Here is a 15,382-nt window from a genome sequence, read left to right on the forward strand (position 1 = left end):
ATCCCCTGCAGTGAGATCCCGTTTCTAAATCTCTTTCGCAGGTGTGGAATGTGCTGTTAACATCAATGAGTGTGAGGAGGGTCCCTGCAAGAATGGAGCTGTCTGTGAGGATGGCATTGCTGACTATACCTGCCACTGTGCCCCTAGCCAGGATGGCATTGTATGGGGAGGGAAGAACTGCTCTGTCAAGCTCACTGGGTGCCAGACACATGACTGCCAAAATGAGGCCTTGTGCATCCCCACCTACCAAGCTGAGAGCCACGGCCACCTGTGCCAGTGCCAGCCTGGTTTCTCTGATGCCACATGCTCAACACCAACAACGTTTTCCTTTGCTTCCAGAGGGTATCTCCTCATTGAGCTGCCCGTGAACAATCAGAGCAGGAGGGAGATAGCAGGAGATCAGCTTGCCAGTGTGTCCCTCCGGTTCCGAACCACCTTGCCCAGCGCCATCCTTTTTTACAGAGGCTATGAAGCTGAATACTTGTTCCTGGAGCTCTTTGATGGCATTCTGCATGTGGGACTGAAGAGGGAGGATGTTGGGTACCTGCTGCTCCTGGAGGGGCTGAGAGTTGATGATGGCCATTGGCATAAAGTCGAAGTTGTTTTGCAGAGCACTGTGCAGCTGAAGCTCTGGCATGACTCTTGTGAAGCAGGTGTCTGCCTGCGGAGCTCTTCTGTCCCTCACGGCACGGCTTCCATCCCGCACGCCTTCCTCAGCATGTATATCGGAGGTGCTGGGGATCCAATGGCCAGCAACACACACAGCCAGCAGGGCTTCGTCGGCTGCCTGCAAGACGTGCAGGTGGATGCTGAAGCTGTGCTGCCGGAGGACCTCCCGGTGAACGAGTCATCCCCGGTGCAGCTGGGCTGTGAGCGGACGGAGTGGTGCCTCTCTGGGCCCTGCTCACACGGAGGGCTGTGCATCGACCTCTGGGCAACGTTCAGGTGCGACTGCTCCAGGCCTTACGGAGGCCCTGCGTGCTCCTACGGTAAGTGCCACGGGATTTACATCTGCCAGCTCATCTGTCAACTGCGGCTTCAAACATGCTAGATAAGCATTGATGTTAACTCCAGAAGCAGTATTTTCTACTTGACCAGAGAGAGGAATAAAGCAAATGCCTCTGTAAATAAAATTCTCATTGATCCCTTGTCTGTCACTTGCTCCTGCAGGAAAGACTGTCAGATTCGTGGTGCAGACATGATTCCTTGTTGAGCCAGAGGCTCTGACTTCCGCTTTGTATCAGATCTAAGTGACTGTAGGAGGGCAGGGAAGTTGCTGAACTACAAAAAGCTGAGCTTGAGATTTTAGGGTTAATGGGAATGTATTGCTTTATAAATAACATAGCGTTAAAGGAAGCTCTGTGACAATTTGCAGTTAAAACCACACCCATTTGCACTGTTGTGTTCCTGCAAGGCTTATATTAACATTGCCCATTTTTGTTTAATTCCTGAGCCTAAACATATGAAGTACAAAGGTGTTCTGCTGTTACCAAATTTACAAGTTTCAAAAGCAACTTGGTGGTTTAGAAGTCCTTGACTAAGTCTGCTGGGTGGCAAGGTCTCTGCTAGATCTGCGTTTCCCTCTTCTGCTACTTGCGTGTTCTAAGTTCTTCCCCTCCAGGGAAAGCAAGGACACTTTCACCTGCATCCTAATTTTAGACCTATGTTGGGAGGAAGCAAAATTACCCTAACACATGTTGAAAATGTTGGGAAGAAAGGTCTTGTCTCATTCACAGAGGTTACAGTGCCCTGTGCCAGCTGCATTGCCCTTGTCATGGAGCTGATGCACATTTCTTTTTCTCTTCTAGAGCGCCCAGCAGCAACATTTGGCCTGGAGAATTCTACCAGCTTTGCCTCTTTCATCCTTTCTGATAGCCTTGGTGCTGACTTCAATATCTCCTTTTTCATTCGTAGTTTGAAACCTAATGGTTTGCTATTGCAGATCAGCAATGGAACAGACCCTTGCCTCACAATATATTTGAAAAATGGCAAGCTAAAGATAGAGATGTTATCTACAGATACTGTGACATTTCCAGAAAATGTAGTTGATGGGAGAAGACATTTGGTAGCTCTGTCTGCCCAAGGAGGAATTATTGGTGCCCACCAATCAGACACATACGTGGAGCTGGGACACCTTGGAGGAACACCTCTTTTAGCTGGCTATGAAGTGTATATCGGTGGGCATCCGAACCCAGCCAGCACTGATGCATGGGGAGGCTACTTCAAAGGCTGTTTGCAAGACATCCAGCTGAACAACCATGAAATAGAGTTTTTTCAGGTTGAGAACTACAGCCTCCCACAGGAACAAAATGTGAATCTGGTAAATGGATGCATCTCTGATAACACCTGCAAGGTAAGAAGTCTCTTGTTTCTCTCTACGTGTGTGCAGTAGTTTATTATAGGTCTGTGATTACAAAAGAGTTTGCTGCTTTTACCAGCAAAATGAGTTTTTTTTTTTAAAGCATTGAAGGAAATGGTATATGGTCCCAGATGCACTTGTTTCACTCAATATCCTACACACAGTTTAAGCACCAGCTTTTATTCTGTAGTTCCTTTTTTTTTTTTTTTTTTTTTTTTTCATCAGTTCAGCACCAATAGCTTAAGGAACTGTCCTTGTTGTGCCCTTAGAGGAAGGTGCCTCTCCTTTATGCCACCATAAATATAGGGGAGCCCCGCTCCCTAGTATTTGTCCTTCCTGCTCGTGGTGCTATGAAGTGTTGTCACTTCTTTGGCATCAGGTGTGTCCTGCCAGTGACAGAACACTGCGAGGCTCTCAGGAGCCTTAAAGCTGCTTTCACCTGTTTCACGCCTTTCCTCTTGTGTCTCGTGTTTGTTTTAATTCCTTCTGTGAAATGCTGGTTACTTTAGTTGGCTATAATTAGGCACTGTTTGCACAGTGTGTTGCTGTAGGGGTGTTAAGGATTATAATGGTGCTGTAGTGTGTTTTGATGTCATGAGATGTCAAATACTTTGACTAAATGAGGCCGAACCTGCAGGGATTGGTGCCTGATCTATTTGTTTCTAATAATTTAGAATTGCCTTTAGCTTATGATGACTTTTCTCAATTTTATGTATTTAATCAGCAATTACCTGACTTCATTAGGCTTCTTAGTAGATAGAGTACCATTATTTCCATGCTGTCTGATTTTTATTTTTCCTTTTTTGTTCAGGCGGGAAAGGAAAACAGAACAGGACATCTGTACTCTTAGACCTCACTCTTATGATGTAACTCCTGTCTCTCTATCCTTTTTTCAGAGGATAACTTTTCAAATCTGAGAGCTGCAGACTTCTCTAGTGTGAAACTATGGGGAAAACTCTCTCATACGTCCTGTAATGTTACTGATCTGGGCAGCTGTTTACTTGGATTTGAACACACATAAATGAACCAAAAAACTCACCTGAAGAATAGCAGACTCTGGTAGATAATTTGTATCAGATGCCACAACAACAAAAATAGTAGCAAGCAAGGATGTGCTTCCTTCTCTCAAATAACTAGATACAAACCATCAGTAGTAACATTGTACTGCCTGGTGATACACACGCACAAAACCCCTCTTTCACAGAGTGATGAGGACTGGTGCCCAAACCCTGACTGCTGTGCGTGTGTGCACCTGAATCTGTAGATTTTGCAACAGTTTGAAGGTCAGCATGTGCAGACCAGTAGCAGTAGGTGAGATGCTCTCTGAAGTACAGGGTGCTGTAGATGTCCTGTCAGCTGTCCTGTTCCACACTAATGGAGTTCTGCCTGGAGTTTCTGTCGATCAGCAGTGTGTATGGGGAGAGGCATGGTCTCAGGAATTGCTTGCATAGGGACCCTTGTGCTTCCTTTCCTACCATTGATTCACTATTTTAATTACCCTTATTTCTCACTGCTTGTAGTAATCTCTGTCACATTTCCTTCTACCAAAATCTCATAGATCTGAACATGAACGGCACTGCTCCTGCACTGCACTGTTTTGTTTTTCAGTCCGAGCCATGTCAGAATGGTGGCCAATGCATCGTCACTTGGAATGATTTCCATTGTAGCTGTCCAGCAAATTTCACTGGGAAATTTTGTGAAGAGAGAGTCTGGTGTGAAAGTAACCCATGTCCTGAAGCTACCACATGTGTAGACGTTCTAGCAGGATATGTGTGTAAGTACTGTTCTCCTGTGTACATGTTAGTAAAGTCTGTGTGTGTGTTAGCAAAGTGCCTACAGTCACTATTTCTAGTTCGTACTGTTGCAATAAATACAAACACATGCTGCAATAACAGTGCTGCAATTAGCAAGCTGGGAATGATGCCCAAGTATGCACTCTTACAGGCAGCATGCATTTTATGGATTTACTACCACTTTGTGCTAGAGCAAAGACTGTACTCAGGTGTATTTTTTTTTCCTGTCGTTATGACTGTATCAGGGAGGAGCCAGTTCACTGTTACTCCTGCCTTATCATCATTGCAATGCAAGGGCCATCTTGTTTTCCATAATGTTCCTCCCTTTCAAGAGTCTCAGTTGTTTGACCAAGTAAGACACAATTAAGTATTGCAAATGTGTCTGTTTTCACCTAAGACAGAACCATGAGTAATGAATAAAGCTAGTTAGCTAATGATTCCCTGCTGGGGAGGGAATGTTGTTAGAGGCTACAAAATGTCCTGAACTCGGTGTTGGTGTGTTCCCTGCTCTGCCACTTCTCAGCAGCCTCTGATGTATTACTTTCCTGACTTGCATTCTAGTTTTCTATACTAGCATAAGGGCAATTGTTGTATTTTTGTGCTGTGCTGTGACACTAATGAGTAAAAATCAGTATGCAATAGCTGGATATTATTATTAGAAGTGTAAGTGTAAACAGGAAGAGCTTTAATGATGCCAGCCGCTAGGCCTGTAATCCTACTTACACTAAGCTTACATGATTCTTAAGGGAGGGAACCTGCCAAGAGTTTGCCATTGGTCTGTCTCTAATGTTACACCTGCTGTCTTACAAATCCCTGATGCTCTACCCCTTTATCTATAGGTCTGGCTAATGCAACATTTACTAGTGATGGTGCCATTGAATTTACCACCAACACATCAGTGACCAGAACGCTGAGCAGCCTCCACGTGGATTTCAGAACCAGGGACAAAGATGCTGTTTTGCTTCGGGCTGTGGAAGAAGTGGATTCCCTCCAGATAGCCATTAAGAACTCCTCCCTCCTTGTTGCCATCAGGAGTGGGAACAGTATTGAAGGTGTCAGCTTCCTGAGTAAGGAGTCTGTCACGGATGGTGCCTGGCACACAATCTCTGTGTCTATGGAAGAGCCGTCTGCTCTTTCGTCTAGATGGGTGGTTCACTTGGATGGGGCTGTTAATGTGACTCTGCAGGGAAGTGCTGGGAATTTGGACTTCTTAAAGAACAATGCACCAATTGTTCTAGGTGAAAACTTCACAGGCTGCCTCGGACAAGTGAAGATAGGGGGGATCTACCTGCCGTTCACTGCCCACCTCTCATACCCTCAGCCAGAGCAGTTCCAGCAGTCCAGCAGAAGGACCGTCCAGCTGGGCTGCACGGGGGCTGATGTTTGTGCTTCCAGCCCATGCCTCAATGCTGGCACCTGCCAGGACTTGTTCAACTCCTTCAGCTGCGCCTGCAGTGCTGGCTGGGGAGGGCTGCTCTGCGAGTCTAACATTGACGACTGCCAGCCAAACCCTTGTGTTCATGGCAACTGTGTTGATGCAGTAGCAGATTTTCAGTGTGATTGCTTCCGGGGATACATTGGGAAGAAGTGTGACATCAACGTGGATGACTGTGTGCGGCACCAGTGCCAAAATGGAGCCACCTGCATTGATAGGGTTTATGGCTACTCCTGCAAGTGCCTGCCCCAGTTTTCAGGACCTCGCTGCGAGTAGGTGCCTTGCTTGTTTTGAAGGGGGATAGAGAAGCACCCAGATAAATTGGACTTTTGCTTTGGGACACTCTGGGAAAAATTTTCCCTGTGGGTATCTGGTAGATAAAAGCACCTAAATTCTGATGTTAATTTGAAGGTGCTGTCCAGGTCCAAATCCTCACAGAATGGTTCTTGCCCTAGGATAAGGAGCCTTCTTTCTTATGTGGGTCTCATGTTACATTTCAGAGCCATTTAAAGTGAAAGTCCTATAGCCTGTTGCCACATCCATCTTGCATTCCTATAAAAATCCATCTTCTCCAGGATTTGACATCCACCTGGCATGTTGTTGTATTGATTTAACAAAACCAACCCACTTCCATGCTTATGAACTGACAGGAGCCTCATGGCCCCCAGAGGATGGAGGCAGGTTGTGTTCTTAAGTTTCAGGTGTACTGAGTAGCCTAGAGTGCTAGAAATGGTTCCATAGAGGATGGTTTCTGGGCAGTGTGCAGGAGAGAGACAATCTAATCTGTGCTGAAAATGGTACATAAGGTTTATCTTTATAGCACTTGTATTTGTTTGGAAAAACTCCAGCATATTTTAGTCACAAAGGTATGTCTCATATTGGTAAAGGAAGCAGGAACTAAAATATTCTTTAGACTTCCATGTACTCATGCCTGTTCAAATTGAACACTGAGATAGATGCTTACATGGTTGAACTTCAGTTTTCAGGTCTACCCAGGTTGAACTTCCTGTTGTTTTACTTTGTTTCTGGTGCAGGTAATTATCTAGTGCATGCATTATTCTTTTTGTGGCCTAGCTGTGCTACAGTTTGGTATTCCTGTCTCTGCATATATTTTTCTCAGCAAGAATAGGAAACTATGTGAGAAGAGTCCTAGTACTGATAATGTGTGTATTGTGCTAGCAGCACAAACTTGTTTCTGGGCACGTTTAAAATCATATGCTGATATTATGGATTATTTCTGACGCTTTTCCCTTTTCAACTCATGTCAAAGTCCTTCCCAGAAAAAGCAATGACTATGCTTATGACCCTTGTCAGCACAGTCTCCGCTGTATCCGAGTATATTTTTACCTTCCCCCAAAGTGACTGCTTTAAAGGCTGCCTTTTGTTTTTCCCAGATGGCCGTTCCCACCTGAGCAGTGTGGTAAGAACTTCACTTGTCTGAATGGTGGCAGGTGCATCACTGAGACCTGGGGAGCCAACTGCAGCTGCAAGCCAGGTTTCACTGGAAGAAAGTAAGTGCTATTTTTCTGCAAAGGAGCTTGTGCTCTGATTCTCACATCCATGGGATAGCTGAAAAGGTTCAAATGTTTCATCCTCCTATGTATCTGTTTGCCAACTGCTCCAAAATTGTAAACCAGGTGTTATTTTGAGAAGAGGTGGGCTTGGTATGATACTGCTCACATGACCAATTTCACAGTATGGAATGCTTCTAAGTATTTCTTTTACCTCATGAGGATTTGTTAACTGTGCTAGAGAACCTTACTGGGTTCGGTCATCCAGAAACGACAAAAGGAGGATTGGTGCAAAAGGGGAAAACTTCCATGATGCTGGACCTGCAGAAAGCACGATGCAACAGGAGCTTTTCAAATAAATGAGGCTTTTGTAGGCTGTATGATCTTGTGTTCTATTGCACAAAAACATATATGAGAAATTTCATTTAATTCTAATACACTTTTCTTTTCCAGTTGTCAAATTAATATAAATGAGTGTGATCCAAATCCTTGCCAGAACGGAGGTACATGTCAAGACTCTGAGAACAAATACGAATGTTTGTGCAGTGCCAGCTACACTGGAGAGCGCTGTGACATTAATGTAAGCACTTCCTTGTCTTTCCTTTTGGAAGCTCCTGTCTGTTCTTCCAAACTTTGAGTTGTGAGAAGCAGCAGAAGTAGGCTCAGCAGAATCCTTGGTAGTAGGACATCAGTGGAACTGCCTGTGTATTGTATGTGTCTTGGCTAAAGCGCACTGGTAAGCACAGTTGGCACCAAAAAAATGAAGTGAGAAATAATTTTTTGGCAATGCTGTTGTATGTTAGTCTTCAGCATACAAGTAATTGCAGCAAATACTTCTCAGAATCTGCATGTTCTGCCAGATGGTTTCCAGGGCTGTCTCTTGGACTTCCCTTAGATTTTTACTTTGGACAATAATCAAACTATTGCAGTTGGACCTACAAAAAGGAGATATTACTTATCTGCCTTATGCTCATAGCGGTGGTACAAAAAGAAAACTAGAGATTTTAGTTACATCATTTTTAAAATAAGAACAAAGAAGACAAATTTGATTCAAAGCCAGGAATGACTGGCAGCAGATTTGATTCTTGTGGCTTGTTAAGGCTGTTTTCACTTTCACAGTATAAATAAGGAGGTAAGAATAGGCAAAAAAATATGAAGGGGTGGGGAGGAACAGTTAACAGTGAATGAAAACTTCTGCAGGTTCTATTAAATAGGAAGTTGTTGGGTAATACAAAATGCACAAATTGCAGGAAAACCAGGAATGGCCAGCTGAGTTACTGGGTGTGACAGAGGTGTGTAATGTACCAAATAAAGGTGCCTCAATAGTGAGATATTCAGTTGTTAAAGGGTTACAAATATTTTTTTATGCTGATACATTTTTAATATGAATGGAATACTTTCCCTTCACTATCTTGCACAGCCTCCCAGTTTCCTAGAGCATGGGGTTTCAGCTAGCATTTTATCATTTTATCTGCATGAGAGTCTCTCTCTCTCCAAAGATCATCTGGGTAGAAGTAGATGTGTTTGAAATGGGAAGTCAAGTGAAATCAAGCTAAATGTGATTCAAGTCTAAGTGAAAATGTAGCATGCTTCTTTCTGCTGAGTCTGCTTCTGACCAGATGGGCAGCCTTTGTGATGCTTTACTTTTCCTCCATGAGCAAAGCATTGTTTTCTGAGCCTAGAATCCTTCCTGCATGGAAGCTGTTAAATCATACGCTTACTTTTTCTCTGTAAAGATGTTGCATGGACAGGTGGCTTGTCTGGTAACCTGGGAATGCACTAACCCATACTGCATGGAACAGCCTGCGCACCAAGGCGGGGTCTGCTGCTGTTGCTGTTACTAAGACTCACGTAGTGCATGTGCCGTGAGGTCGCTCCTGACACTTCCAGTTTATGTGCATAGATTCCTTCAGGTACCTCTGCTTCTTCTATCCAAAGACACTTCTTGTAGATTCCTTCTGTTCATTCTCATCATCCACACGACTTTTTGCAGAACAGTCTTTCCTTTCCCTCTTAATAGGACAGTTCCTGTGGTGGGGGGGGCAGGGAGAAGGACACACTGCAGCTTACAGGCATTTGCTGTTAACGGTTTGCTGTAGAAGCAGAGAGGCCAGCTGCGTTCTTGCTCTTCCTCCCTCCCACCAACAGTAGCAAGTAAGGAGCATGCAACAGGCAGCAGGAGCAGACTTTTAAAACCTCCTGTAGCACTGGTACTGTGTGACTAATCTGCATGCTTGTGCAAAACGAGAACTAACCAGTAGCACATGGCTTGAATTTTGGCTGTCTTAGAGAGACAACTTTAGCTTCAGTCACTGGAAATGGCAGAAGGACCTCCCAGAAGGTAGTCTGGGGCTATTCCTTCTGTGTTTTGCTGTGTGACGTGGGCAGAGACTGCATGGCATCCAAAAGCTGTGAATAATTGAGCTTGAGCTTGAATTCTTTTGCTTTTATCTGTGAGATGGCAGATACTATTTTTAACAGTAAGAAGTATTTCCCATTTTTAGGCTTATTGTAATTTTAAAGGTTTCTTTAATGATAAAAATTCCACTCTTTTTTCTTTTTCATTCTTTATTGTTGTGCTCCATACTATCCTTAATTCTACCAGCAGCTGAAGAACGTTCACTTGACTGCATTTCTCTGCTCTGTATTTGGGCCTTTAGTCTTCTCCATCTCCCATCCATGTACTGACTTTAACATCATCCCCTTCCTGCTGCATGTTGTTTTCTTCTTTCTGCTGAAGAATATCATTACTGAATGTCACTAGTTTTGAATTAGAAGAAAATTTCAGATGTCATTACTAGCTGTTCTTTGTATAAAAAGTGTTCCATTTAAAAAAAAAAAAAGAGAGAAGACATTTTGCTGAGAGATTAAGCAAGCATTCTCTGTGCAGGTGCCCTCAAACCCTGTGCTTGTCCTTTTCCATTCAGGTACACATTGCTTTTTTTTCCTCTTTTTACTTCCTCAACTTTGACCATGTTGGGCTCTTCAACTTTATTGTAACCACTGGAGTTTCATTGTTTCTCCATTAATTTCTTTTACAGAAAGGGACTCCAGGTGCTTTCTTCCCCTCCCCACTAATTGAAGTAGCTGTCCCTGTAGCCTGTGGCTCTTTACTGCTCCTCAGTATTGCTCTCATATTCATGGTTCTCACTGCAAGGAAGAGGCGCCAGTCAGAGGGAACCTACAGCCCAAGTCAGCAAGAAGTGGCAGGAGCTCGGCTGGAGATGGACAGTGTCCTAAAGGTGCCACCTGAAGAGCGGTTAATATAGGCACTACACTGACAAGGAGATGTACCTGCGAGGTCTGCTTTGACCTTGATCTTTTTCCAGCACTTGCAGCAGCAGATCCACTCTTATCTCAGTTTCCTTAAGGCATGGTAATGAAGACCTGGATTTAGAAGTACAAGGCAGACTGTATATGCAATAGCTGTTCCAGCTGGTTTCATTTAATTGAGTCAGTTGCACACCAGTGGCTCATAGTGAGCCTCTTTACCCCCCTGTCCTGCCCCATGGGCTGCCCCCATACTTTTACCCCAGTAGGAGCTGTTGAAGTGCACCGGCTTTGAAGTTGGCATGTTTAAATCTGCAATGGCACATTTAAATCTGTTTAAAAGGCAGGGTTAAATTGGGCACTAACTTAGAGCCAAAGGTCTCTATGTAGTTTTAAGGAGAGTTGGATGGAGGATATTTACAGTTGCTTTATATACTCTGCTCTGTTTTTTGTTAACTACTGAACATGCTCAAAGGCACATGAGGTTTTCACAAAGCAATCTTCAACAGCAACAGCAGCCGTGACCTCCTATCCTGTGATGGACATTGTTTCAGGGAATTGTAATTAATTACGGAAATCGTTGTACAAATCAATGTTTTATGAAGTAATGTTAGACATTCCCATGGGTACCATACAAGAAAGGTACAGCCACAATGACGTGGGTTTGTGAACCAGTGCTGGAGCTGGCTGCAGTCTCGGGGTGCCAAGTACTGAACTTGTGCCTTGCATGGGGCAGGGGGTGGGTGGGATGAGCAGGAAAGCTTCTGCAGTGCCTGGACTTGTGTGATAAGAGCAGGGACTAGGGCACCTAGTGAGGGAAAGAGGGTGGGGGAACTCAGGGCGAGCATTGCTGTCATCACCCTGACAGTACCAATGCAGTTTAGTGAGGCAGGGGGATGGGGAAGAGGGATGTGAAATGCTGTGCTGTCCATGGGGAAGCTCTCAGTAACACCCTGTTCTACCACAGCAGCCAGTGTGGGCGCACCTTAGTAACTCCTCCATTGTGGGAGCTGTCGGGGCTGCAGGGGCTGCCCTTCTCCTTGCAGTTGGTGCAGCCACGGTGATTGTCATGAAGAGGAGGAGAGCAACTCAGGGAAGATACAGTCCAAGCCGGCAGGAAAAAGACGGGGCTCGAGTGGAAATGTGGAACGTAATCAAGCTGCCACCAACTGAGAGGCTGATATAACAAGTGGGGTCACAGGTGCTGTCGTCCTTTCACGGTCATGGAACTGTTGCAGCATTTCGGTCTTAGGCCAACTCATTTTTGTTTTAGTTTTTGTTTTGTAGGACAGGTCTGTCCTGCTTTAAGCTACTTACAGGACCCTTGGCAGTAAGATTCAACTGCTTAAATGAACTTGGTAATTTTATGTTATTCCAGTTCATCCCACAAAAGCTTTGTATAAAATTGGTCTGCAAGCAAGAGCAGTAAAGTCTGGGGAGAAAAGAAAAGCCCTGGAGGCGGTGACAGCAAGGAAGCAAGTAGTGGCTATGGCGCAGCAGAGGTAAGGTGTGTGGACCCCTACCAGAACACAGTGCCACTGGTCCCTAGTGAGCTGGTAGAGGCAGCTGTGTGCTGCCAGCCTTACCCATTGCATCCATCCGTCATTTCTGCAGTAACTGTCACTGCTGGCAGTCAGGGTCACTGGACCACGTAGCTAAGTGAGGAAGGTCTAAGGGTGGGGAACAACTCACTGTATTAAGAAATTACAAAACAGTGTGCCTGTGCCACGGCAGGCGACTGATGGAAGGTAACTCCTAGAGCAGCTGCTATCCTTCCACAAGAGGACCACAGTGAAATACCAATACGCTATAGTGCACTTCTACTAAAGCTTTTTTCCTAAGACTAGACTAAACCATAGGAATATATTAAGTGCCTTTCTAAGACTGCCTCACCGGTTACAGTATTAATGTTCTTGAAAGTAGGATGCTTATACGTAGAAAAACTGATCACTTGCTTTGATCAGACTACAATGTTGACATTAGCAGGCTGGGTGATTTGTTTTTTTCCCCCCTCAATCTGTTCCTAGGTCTAGTATCTGCCAACCACACAGAGCAGACTGCAGTGACTCAGGCGTTGACATTAAAAAGCAGGACCACACAATAGTCCTTAGTAAGAGCTTTAACGTTTGAATGTCAAGTGATACCTGCGTGAGAAGGGGGTGAAAGACATTTTTCAAGACTTGTAGCCTTCTGGACACTCAGGTTTGGGCTTGTCGATACAGAAGAGTGGAATTTAGTTAATTAATATACTGAACTTTACAACAACAAACCAGTTTCATGTTAGTGAAACAGCATTTATTTTCCACTTTGCTCCAAAAGGGATATTTATTTTTTTGGCTTTACTGCTCCTTTGTTACTGTTTTAGCTGATGAATGTGCAACTTTGTCTTTAACATAATGTGTCAAAGCCTGAAGAAAGAACTACAGCAGAGCAGGCCAAATAAGGCTTAAAATCAGTAGCATCTCAGAATAATTACTACACGTATCTGTGAGAAATATTTAGAAAACAGTGTCTGCTTTTTAATCTCCAAAATACTATTAATAAGCAGGGTGTGAATATGCACAGTAGCTAATTGCCACTGGAAGACAATGCTATACTGTTTTATGCTTTTTGCTCTTAGATTTTTTTAAAAGTGTAGTTGTAAACTTTTTTTTTTGGTAATTCTAAGCAAAGGGAAGAGATGAAACTACTGATCAGGGCTGTCCAATTAAGAACAGGTCTTCTGCATGTGTGCAACTGTGGACGTAAGGTAAAGAATGAAATATTTGGAGAAGCAGAACACAAGAAGTCATTAGGAGGTGAAGCAATTAATGTTTTGTCTTTAAAGTCACTTTTCTCTAATATTTAGGAGAAGTTAAAAGAGCAACTGGTGATGTCACCCTGGCTGTGGTTTGGAAAGGAATTGGACATAGTACTGATAAGTTAGTGCATGTCTACATTTCAGGTCAGGGAGCTTGCTATCACTTTTATTTATTTATCAGCAGTAATGCTGCTGTTATTTGTAACATGGATGATTTGCTCTGTGTATGTTCCAGATACTATTTAGGAAGGTCTAACATACTTTTAGAATAGAGACAGCTCTACTGCCCACTAACCTCGCTACAGGGGAACAAGTTAAACTGCACACCTTAAGAAAATGCTGAGTATAATTTTGCCCAGCAGCATCTGGGCAACAGGACTAAAGCAATGAAGCAGGAAGGGCTTTTCTGGCAGAGCAGGTCTGAAGGGGAGGGCCCCACATGCAGAGCTGGTTAGTGTGTCTCTAGAGAAACAAAAATTTACTCTTGGTCTGAGACTGCCCCATCTTAAGGATGGTGTTTGGGGTAATCTCCTGGTGAGAAGGGACTCAGACCCCACACCAGCAGCCATGGGCAGAGTGCCCTGTGTCCTGCCAGAGCACAGCTGCGTCTAAACCTTTACTTAAATGCAAAGGTAGGTGTGGTTTTTTTTTATCCCATAATGACATACAGTAAAGCTACAGCAAGCTTAGAATACATGTATGTTGCTTTGGGTTTCCCAAATCTAAGGCCTGATTAAACTCTGGGTTGTTGCCAGGAGAGGTGTGTACTTTGACTTTTTAGCTCTGTTCCATTTTTTCATAGATTTAAAAATGTAGAAAAATGAAGGCAGCAATGGGATCTAAATATTATCAATCAGTATTACTCTAGCCTGTGTTATTTTGAGAAGAACAGAATTGTGTTGGAAGAGCTGAATATTACTAAGCTGCTGACCTATCCTGAAAGGCAACAAGTAGCTACAAAACCCACAATAATAAAGACACCTGAAAACCCAGCAAACTGCAAGCAGTGAATCTGTCTGCATCCCCTGCTGTTCCTGGGTAGTCAGCAGGAAGACTGCTGCTCAGTCACTTTACGGGATTAGGAGCAGACATTTGTACTTCAAGCACCCAAAGCCAGTACTAGTAAAAGTGTTAAAATATTTTTGTCAGTGTCTTGAGCATTTCTGCAAAAATAATTTATGAAAGTTTTTTTCAATAATGAACTTAACTTTCTTTTGATATTTAATTTTTAAATATATTTTTTCACAAAACTGGATTTGCTGTAGTTAATGGTCACAGTCCCGATCTTTTGTAATTGTAAATTTTATAAGTTGTAAAAAAATAAAAATAAAAAATAGAATGTCCCTCAAAAGAAATTTACAATAAAAATGGATAAAAATAGACTTAGTTATCATGACCTGTGATTGCTTTCTCTCTTCACCTGTACTAAAGCACGTGCTACTAGGTGTTATTACACACATACTACATGTACTTACTTGCTAAGGAAAGCTAGCCATGATACTATTAACCCTTGGATTTATGACAAAGACACACTGTCAGACTGCATTTAGAGCTGTGACATACCTAAGAGTCGTAGATCTCTGGCCTAAGTCAGGACAGATACCTGCAGCAGCAAAAATCCTATTCTGGAGAAAAGGGGGGACAGCAACCTCCAAGAGAAGGGAGAAAGCCAGAGAGGATGAACACTCCTGTCTGTACCACCCCATCTGACCCAACATGTCTGGAGAGAACCAGGACTGAATATCAAAGGCAAGTCTCATTTAAGCTTTTAGAAGACCATTTCCTACATCAAAAGCCTACACAGATATCTCCCCTCCAGTGGTCTGAAGACCTCTTCTGCAATCCCCAGCTGTACAGCAAGAGGCAGCAGCTGGGGCTGGGACCAGCTGGACTTCTTACCTTGGTAAGTGTCTGGTGGCAGTGCCACAGCAGCTGTGGGAGGCAGCAATGTGCCCGCTGCAGGGCACGCTGCGAGCCCTTTCCTGGCAGGAGAACGTTACGCAGACGGAGCTTGGGGTGCAGCCTGTTGAATTGCAGCACGGAAAGTGTTTTTCTTTTCCTTTATAGAGTAATTCAAAGTAATAGAAGTTATAACACGTAGCCTTCACTATAATAGATAAAAGGTGGGTCTGATTGACAGCTTCCAATTCCAATGTCTAACATGCTTCCAAACCCAATGAAGTGAAAACAATAAAAATACAGGTTTACAACAGT

The 15,382-nt window shown here is 43.7% G+C and overlaps 1 protein-coding gene across 3 annotated transcripts in view; it reads left to right on the forward strand.

The window, feature by feature from the left end:
- Positions 1-14,536, forward strand: part of CRB2 (crumbs cell polarity complex component 2) — a 65,399-nt gene extending 50,863 nt beyond the window's left edge. For 2 of the 3 annotated variants that reach the window (XM_068657014.1, XM_068657011.1), the window contains 7 exons: positions 42-989; positions 1,809-2,353; positions 3,968-4,133; positions 4,992-5,859; positions 6,982-7,098; positions 7,552-7,678; positions 10,140-11,477. In XM_068657014.1, coding sequence (XP_068513115.1) covers positions 42-989; positions 1,809-2,353; positions 3,968-4,133; positions 4,992-5,859; positions 6,982-7,098; positions 7,552-7,678; positions 10,140-10,367 — 2,999 coding nt within the window. In that variant the 3' untranslated portion in view covers positions 10,368-11,477. Of the gene's footprint in view, positions 1-41; positions 990-1,808; positions 2,354-3,967; positions 4,134-4,991; positions 5,860-6,981; positions 7,099-7,551; positions 7,679-10,139 lie in introns of all 3 variants that reach the window. The other variant, XM_068657012.1, reaches the window with a different exon arrangement.
- The last annotated feature ends 846 nt before the right edge of the window (positions 14,537-15,382 follow it).

The sequence above is a fragment of the Anas acuta genome, chromosome 20 (genome assembly GCF_963932015.1).
Source record: "Anas acuta chromosome 20, bAnaAcu1.1, whole genome shotgun sequence".
NCBI classification, from domain to species: Eukaryota; Metazoa; Chordata; class Aves; order Anseriformes; family Anatidae; genus Anas; species Anas acuta.